Source organism: Saccostrea cucullata, unplaced genomic scaffold (assembly GCF_032062105.1).
Source record: "Saccostrea cucullata isolate Sc308-1 unplaced genomic scaffold, CSIRO_AGI_Scuc_v1 ctg1754, whole genome shotgun sequence".
Taxonomy (NCBI): Eukaryota; Metazoa; Mollusca; class Bivalvia; order Ostreida; family Ostreidae; genus Saccostrea; species Saccostrea cuccullata.
The window spans coordinates 15,486-24,730 of record NW_026938661.1 but is presented as its reverse complement, the minus strand read 5'-3'; the positions used below and the strand labels follow the sequence as shown (position 1 = coordinate 24,730).

The window sequence follows — 9,245 nt, the reverse complement described above, 5'->3', positions numbered from 1 at the left end:
TATATATATATATAAACAATACAAAACTCACAGTCATGATTTTGAAGTTATTTCCTGCTGAGCAAAGGATCTCTATGTTCCAATTTGGACTACCAGTCGTTGAATGAAATACGATTTCCTCTAAAATACAATTAAATAACAAACCGTTTTAGTATTAAATACCTCAAAGTTAAATGAAAAATTTTGATGCTCCGCCTGAAATGTCATTTGGCTTCTTAAATGTCAAGGAAAAAAGAATGGAATGGAAAGTAACATTTTTTCTACACTATTACAAACAATGTCATAAGGAAATCTATTATACACTAAATCCTTGTATTGCTTAAATATACGTGCTTTGTATATTATTTTATTATTTAAATGTTTAATTAAATTTGATGTCATATTCCAGAGGTGTATTGAAAATGGCTATGGCAGGCCCCGCTTACTCGTCTACAGAGGAGACAACAAATGCCTGTAGAGCCTGTCGACTTCTCCTGGGTCCATGTACAGATCAACTGAGGGATGTTTTACTTCACCATGTACCACCGTCAACATTCCCACACGTCATAAAACAGAAGATAAGCTATCTTCCTCGTCTGACAACACCACAAATGAACCTTATTTTACCCAGAGGTAGTAGCTATACTGGAACCTATTGTGATTTTGATATTTCTTTATTGTACATTCTGCTTAGAAACATCTGTGGTATACCACCACACAGCAAAGGTTGGGGAAATAGTCCAGATCTTACCGACAAATCTCTCTCTGCCAATATTGAGAGGATTCGTATTGCCAGAAATCAGTGTGTGCATTCGTCTGGTCCTGAACTCTCTAATGCTGATTTCAACAACATCTGGTCCACTGTCAGATCAGCAGTTGTGGACCTTGATTCCTGTCTAAGCAATTTAAATAAGTATGAAAAAGAGGTAGACTTTTTGAGACATGAGACAATGGACCCTGTCCGAGACCGTCATTTCATAGAAGAACTGAGAAAACAGTCTGAGGAAGATTCAGCAACAAGAGAGCTACTTAACAGATTGAAATGTAAATTTGATGAGTCAATTTTAAATAAAACTTTAATGTTGACCTGAATATTGAGAAAATCTGGTATCCTTAATTTACAAGAAAACTGTTCTAATTTTCAGGTAAACTAGAGGAGAGTGAAAGAGAGAGAACTGAGAATCAAAACAAAATGCTAAAAATTGTCTGTAAGTGGTTTTAAATGTAAATAGAAATATTTGTATTTGCAGTGCTTTTATAGGTAAATTTAAATTGCAGAGAGAAATTTATACAAAGAGTTAATATGGGCATTATTTAAAACTATCCCTTTCATTTCATCACTTTGTCTTACCTCTTTCAGATTTACTGATATCTGCATTACTGCTTATAAGACTAAAAATCAATTTACGACCTAATCTTTATAAATCTGACATTCAGATTCTTTAACAGTATTTTTGGAATATTTAATAACATTTTGAGACGCTTGTCTCAAGAGTGAAATCTGTGAGCATATTTAAAAATACTCGGCTGTATAGAAAGAATACACAAAATTTTATCATTTCGTATTGCAAATTTATTTGATATAATTGATAAGACATTAAAATTTTACTTAAATAGATTCGTGAAATTATTTTTTTCAATTTATTATTATTGTTTTTTGAATCCGAAGTTTGCATTTTTATTTGCTATCCCCTTGTTAAAGCTATACAAGATATGCAGCACTTTCATGGTTTTTATACACTGTGCTCTGAGAACATAGAATATGGATATTTAATTACTCTTATATTATTTTTTAGCTAACTGTGCTTTTTGTTTCCACGTGAGTGAAAAATTCTCGAGAATGACGTCAAATAAGAGACAGTCAATCAATCAATCCAACTGTGATTAATGAATTTTATTTGATGAATGTAGATCGTTTACCCTTTCTTTCTCACTCAAAACATGTAGAAGAAATTAAGTTTATAATCAATCACAATCAATGAATCACAAGTTGCCTTTCTGACTGGCTTGATTATTCTTTTATTTGTCAACTTTTATCTTTGTATAATTTTTTTAGAGATGTAACGCCTATTTATGCATTTTCAACAATTACTTACAAGGGATGTTTATTCATCCTAGACACCTGTTATTTCCAGGGGTCTGTGTTAAACATTTACATATTTTATAATATATGCATATACTATTTCCTTCATAAACGTTTGAGATTGATTACTCTTAGTTTTCTTTACTTTTCTATTTCTTGCTGTTTAGATGATATAAAGACCCCAAAGTCTGTAATCCCTCCCAATGTCAAAGGTATGTATAAATCTAATCAGAATACATATAAATCAACATTTTTTCAGACATGAAAATATATATTTCCTTATGGTTTCGCACGAGGGAAATCTAATTTTATTAACCGAATTGAACGTTTTATTTTCAAAACATTCACCCATATAATAATGCAATATTTTTAGAGGTAGGTGCAAGAAGCTTAGGAATTGTCTTTATGGAAAAAAGACAGCAAGAGGAAGGACAAATATACGCGATACGTAAAATGCTGACTGTTTTCGAAAGAAAATAGTATGTTAATAAATTACCATACCTATTAAATAAACCTAAACTCCGTATGAATTTCACATAATATTCACAATATTTGTTTCTAAACCCCTTTTTATGTGTCTTTGTACATGTCGTCTTAGTCTAACTTTACACATGATCAATTCCAAAGTTATTTGTTGTTCACTTATGACGTCATCGGTCGTAAAGTTTAACGAAGCCGAGTCTAATTTGAGTGCGCATGAATTGCGCAGCTTTTTATGCAAGAGTACACCTTTGCCAAAAAATTGATTTTAATACAAAATTAACATCACGTTTAGATGAAGTTTGTAAAAAAAAATATCAATATCATTTAAGAAGCTCAAAAAGACAAAAAAATATAATAAATTTATTCTTTTTGTCAAGATCTTCACGACAAAGAATCTATGCAGTGGAAAGAAGAAGATTGTCTCTACAGTGAAACTCACAACTTCGATGCAATGCTACAGAAAGTACGAAATAAACCGTATATGACATTTGTTGGAGTCCCAGGATCTGGAAAATCAGCAACGATTCATCACATTGCTCTTATACTCCAGAAAGAAGGATCCGAGGTTGTACCAATACTGGATATCAAGAAGATTGAAGATTATTGTGATTCGCGAAATCCACAGGTGTTTGTCATTGATGATGTGGTAGGTGTGTTAGGTCTTCAAAAACAAAAGTTAGACACACTTATAGATTATGAAAAACAAATTTTAGATCCTGCCCATAGAAATACAAAAGTTTTGATGTCATGTAGGGCAATAGTGTTTAAAGAATGTTACAAATCATTTTTTGTAAACGACAAAAACGTTGTTAAGATGGACAGTTCAGAAAATGCTTTGAATGAGGATGACAAAAAAGCGATTCTTCAGAAACATGGTCTTGATAGAGATTTGTTGTCTCCTACATTGCTGAAAGAAACATCAAATATGTTTCCTCTTTTGTGTAAGCTTTACTCAAAGGAGGAGACATTTAGAAAAGATGCTGAAAGATTCTTTACCTGTCCAGTTCAATGTATTTTAGGGGAGATTGACAGAATGCAACAGGAAAATAATTTACTGTATGCTACATTGGTTTTGTGTATGTTTAATGAAAAACTGTCTTTCGAAATATTAAAAGACACAGGGAACAGTGCTTTCTGTGAAATGAAAGCAAAAGTACTTGAAAACTGTGAAGTTGAGAATAACACAGATACATTTAAATTTCTAAAAGCGTTGTCAGTAATGGAAGGGACCTACACAAAATCCCTCTCTTGTGAGTATACATTAACTCATGATTCCCTTTTTGAAATTGTTGCCTATCATTTTGGTTGTCTGTTTCCCAGTCTCATTTTGCAATATAGCAGCAGTAGTTATATTGCTAACAACGTAAAAGTGCAAGTTAGCAAAAACGAGTTTGAGAATGACTATGAAGAAGTGAAAGAAAGTGTGAACGTCGATGATGAATTGAACGAATTGAACATAGTTGAAACAATTAGTAGTGAAAGCGGATTTATAAGGGAATCATTTGATCTCTGTATATTGTTAAGAGAAGATCAGTATTCAAATTTAGCAGATCGTTTGTATACAGACATAGAAAAGATGGAATTATATGATGTGTTTATGAATGATGTTTTAAAACAGTCCAAGGTGTGCCAGACTTTCATTGAGATATTAATGAAAAAGTCATACAAAGCGCTTAAGTCCTTATTTCTGTCAGAGCAGAAAGATATCTGCAAAATAAAAAGTCACAGGAAACGTTTGAGGGACAACATGTGGGCGAGGACTGAATGGAGCAAGGAACAGCACAGACAGGATGTTCTTGTGAATAAAGGACGAACAAATGGAACATACAGTGTGAGAGTTATCAGTTGGGTGATTTATTATGGGCATGACCGAATTCTAAAATACATTATAAAGCAAACTGAAGCACATAATGAAACGCACTCTGAACTCTTTTGGAGTTCTTTTCCCCCCAAGACAAGCCATGAAACAGAAAAGGGGAATAAGAATGTTGATAAAAATCATGCAACATACAAACAGGACAGCATTCCCTCTGAGAAAGACCGCTTATTTCTTCTAAGTTGTTACAGTGGTGACTTAGAGACATTCAAAGTTGTTAAGAAATATATGAATACAGTTTTAATAAACAGGGCATTCGAATTTTATGACACGCCACTTGTAGCAGCATGCCAGCTTGGGCATTTGAGTATAGTAAACGAACTGATAAAATCAGGGGCTGATGTCAATCTTCAAAGTAATGATGAAACACCACTGACAGTAGCATGTTCCGAGGGACATGTAAGTGTAGTAAGGAAATTGCTAGAAGCAGAGGCCGATGTGAATCTATATTGTAGAAATGATACACCACTGGCGGAAGCATGTAATGGGGGGTATATTGATATAGTAAAGATGTTGTTAATGGCAAAGGCTAATGTAGATCCACTTAGTGTTTCAAATACACCTCTGATAGCAGCTTGTAATAAGGGGGATATAAATATAGTGAAAGAGCTTATAAAAGCCGGTGCTGATGTCAATCGAAAAGGAGAATGTCATACACCACTGACAGCAGCATGTAAAAGCGGGCATTTATGTATAGTGAAAGAGCTAATAGAGAATGGTGCAGATGTCAATTTACAAAGTCGGATTAGCTATAAAATAGAATCTTTAAAGGCTAGACATTTCAGAATATATGTAGATATGCAACAGGCGGGAACATACGGCAGTTTAGCAGGAGAGGGTAATACACCTTTGATAGAGGCAATTACAACTGGACATATGAATATTGCAAACGAACTGCTTAAGACGAAGGTTAAAGTCAATATAAGAGGTCGGGATGAAACAGCCCTGACAGTAGCCTGTAAAGGTGGTCATTTGAGTCTTATAAAGGAGCTTTTAGACTTGGGAGCTGATGTCAATTTACAAAGTAGGGACGATACACCACTTAGAATTGCATGTGATGCTGGCAATATAAACCTCGTAAAGGAGCTGATTGAGGAAGGGGCTGATGTTAATCAACAATGTATATATGAATCGCCACTAATAGCAGCATGTGATCGTGGTAATATGGATATCGTGGAGGAGCTTTTACAAGCAAGGGCTGAGGTCAATATGCAGGAACCAGATGGAAGGACCCCACTTTACATACTGATTTATAATAAAACTCAAAATCTCAATCCTGCTGTAGAATTTTTGTATAATCACGGTGCAGACCCAACAATCAGTGAAAAAGAAGGCTTATCAGCCATGTGCATCGCATTAATTCAAAACAAAATTGAAATTGTAAAGCAATTATTACGAACTGGTAATAAAATTCAGATGAAAAAACTGAAGTTACATTTGTGTAAATGTTTGGTGAATATAAGAGGATGTGATGTTTTTACTGATAGTAAGGATGATGTGGCGATGACACAGAACCGTGTGTGGCATATAAATGAATTAGGAGATTTTTTTCGGACTGTCGAAAAATGCGAATGTGACGTAATAAAACATCTGTTAGTTTTAGGTCTTGGTGCCAATCAGATGATACGTGTAGAGCACATCGATTCTAGGTATGGGCATGACGTGAAACCCTTGTTGTTTGTTATGATTGATGAAAAAAGTATTGAAAACAAAGTAGAGAAGGTAACCATTCTGCTAAAAGCGGGGGCAGATGTCAATTTGAGGGTAAAGTATACAGAGAATGATTCTGTGTTAGATAGAGAGGGTGTTTCAGTTCTAGAAAGAACACGCAGACTCGTTGGTAAAGAGCAGGGGCTCGAGTACAAGAGAGTACTAAGTGAGTTGAAACAACATGTGAGAAGATACTCTGTGTAAACAAATGTGAAACATTTTTAAAAAAATATTTTTGAAGGCTAACATTGAAATATCATATTTGATTTTGATGAACATATAGTTCCCACATAACCAAACACTTTGTTATAAAAAATTATGAAAACATAAAATTTCATCAGTGATTTTAAAAGCACCATTGTATCAGAATGTTTAATTAACAATAGAAATAAAATAGATTTTAAAATTTACAATGGCAATTTCTTATTCAAGCTCCTCGGATACTGTAAATCACCTTATATTCGCGAGAACTTTATTTTAGCGTAATTACGCGAGACAGCGTGCTCGCGAAAATTTAATTCTCGCGTATAATAGCATTTCTTAAGATTATATAGAGCAATAACCACAATTCGTGAAAATTTTGTCTCGCTAATCAAGAGTAAAAGACTATCTCGCAAAAATAAGGTGACGCGAAAATTTAGTGATCTACAATATTAAAAATTGTAATTCGTTAAGAATTGTACACGAGTTTTTTTTTCATTTCATTCAATTAATTGTAAACTTATTTAATTTTTTTTAAGTGAGTGATCCTGTTTGATAATTTATATCACATTATATTATGTGTATCTTGAGATGTTCAGTTGTTGATGCATAAATTTGATATTTATATACTTTATATAGACAAAGTTGATAAAAGGTGTATGTCCGCCTTATCTGATCGAACTCTAGCTATATCTGAGGACCCTTGTATAAGCGGCTGATTAAATCTCTGCTCATTATAATCAGCCGTCACAAGTGTAGACTGACAAATGCTTTACACAACTCGGAAGCGACAAAATGTGCACTTCTTTTCATGCAGAAAAATAAGACATCAATCTTACCAAATGTGCACAAGTCAGTGCAGTATTTCAACAAACACAATTCGTATACATAACTGCAACTGAATGTGTACAAATGTAATGCAAATGCAAACCACATCGAACATGATTAGCCAGTGCACACTGAGTGATACCCGTGCAAGAAAAACAGTCAGATGTAACAAATGCGAAGAGTATACCCCAGAACTGATATCGACGATAGTAATATTGAAAATGGTGTATATATTCGAGTGGTTCAGTTTTTTAAGTACGCAATGACAATGTTCCATATATAGGGTGGATTGCTATAACGCCCTGTTTTGGTAATTATTATTCCTCTTCCATGTGAAATGAAATAGATCCACAATATTAAAGAAGCAAATGAATTAATATTCAACATGTGTAAGACTTGTTAAATTTCATTTCATACAATATTTGGTTTCCTTTTCAAAGACCCTCAATGTCCTCTATTAGAAAATTGTACTTTCCAAAAAAAAAAATATATGTGAATTTGCTTCTACAGTAATTGTTATATGTTGATTTTTTTTCTTCAAAATACAATGAAATAATAATAATAATAAAAAATATTATTAATTATTTTTACTCAACCAAAAGTATTCCTTAATTCAATCACATGTGCGCTTTCAAACGAAATGATAAAAAAATTAAGTGAATAATAAAGATTTTCAACACTTGATATTATTTTCATTGAACGTATTTATGATTATTTATCCTCATCTTATAAAGGAGAAGGATTACTTTGTGTATTTTTTTTTAAAAAATCTTTACAAAAATTTTTTAAATGACCTTTGTGTACAGAGTTTAATGAATATTTTAACCCCTTCAATGGCAAAGATTTTAAACATTTCTAGACAAATTGATATTAAGGTATCAATGCATTTTTTCAGGAATGCTTAGTAATTTTTGTATATACAAATATATGTATATTCTGAGTGCAGGTATTGTGTAGTTCTTCAAAATTATTTTGAAAATATAATTTCAGTTAATTTGGGAACCAAATCATGCTGGAATTTCCAATTATTCAGGAATGACGGTTTTTTCTAGTTTTCTTTGGCTTATTGAGATATATTTAAAAGTATTTTATTGTTGTGTTAAAAATGATCCGCATGTTTTACATTTTTCAAAACCAATTTTAGGGACAAATGATATGATTTTTCTTAAGAAACTTAGTATCTTGTCAAAAGTTTTAAAAAGTGGATAATTTTTAGAATTTTTCCTGCTAAGAAGTGAAAAATGAAAAAGACTTGGAAAATATTACTAATATTTCAATATAATTACAAATATGGACAAAAAACACTCAGTAAAGGTTGGCAGTTGAAAATAAATTTCAGAATATGTTATATTGGAGCTAAAAATGTAATATAAACTTTAGAAAAATATATCGAGCCAGTTGAATTTTATCAGGAAAAGCAAAAGGATATGAAATCAGCAATACTGTAAACAAAGGATTATACGCGTGCGATAAATATCCGCGAGTTCCGCGAGTAAACTCTGCTCGCGGATATTTATCGTCGCGAACCAGTTGTTCATTTTCCCATGTTATGATTAGAGTTATTTGCCCTTTTTTGAATACCGATCCCGGCAGTTCAATAAGTAATCACAGAAGAACTTTAGTGTTCTAGAAGCAGTTGAACTTTAATTACAAACATTCAGAAAAAATATATAAACGAATTGCAGATCTAAAACTATTTGTCTAAAAAGGATTAAAATTCAATAATTGCTTAAGCTTGTGTTATTATTGTTCTTTATTGTCACAAACGAGTTAGAGATAGCCTGGTTAATTACGACTAATTATGGCCCAGTCCTGCTCCGTCCCAACCATTTATAATAATTGCCCTTTGGCTATGTAGATCTTGTAAAACGTCAATTACCCAATTAGCATGAGGTACTTTTACACCTGTGAGTTTGAAACCGACTTTAATCTCCTCGATTTTTTTTCCCGATTTTCATTCTAGCGTCGTGAATAATGCGTAAGAAGTATTATACTCATGGTAACATTTTACCTACTTTAGGTGCGGATATAAGATTTTTAAAAATGGACGCAATGCACAGAATGTCTTGAATGATAATGCGTAAG

At 32.7% G+C, this 9,245-nt stretch overlaps 1 protein-coding gene across 1 annotated transcript; it reads left to right on the top strand.

Annotated features, from left to right (window-relative positions):
- Window positions 1–401: 401 nt before the first annotated feature.
- LOC134250825 (uncharacterized) lies at window positions 402–6,335 on the top strand. The gene is made up of 4 exons (XM_062733166.1): window positions 402–1,023; window positions 1,125–1,187; window positions 2,230–2,274; window positions 2,923–6,335. Exons 1-4 carry the CDS (start codon window positions 402–404, stop codon window positions 6,333–6,335), a joined length of 4,143 nt encoding a protein of 1,380 aa, XP_062589150.1.
- Window positions 6,336–9,245: the final 2,910 nt, after the last annotated feature.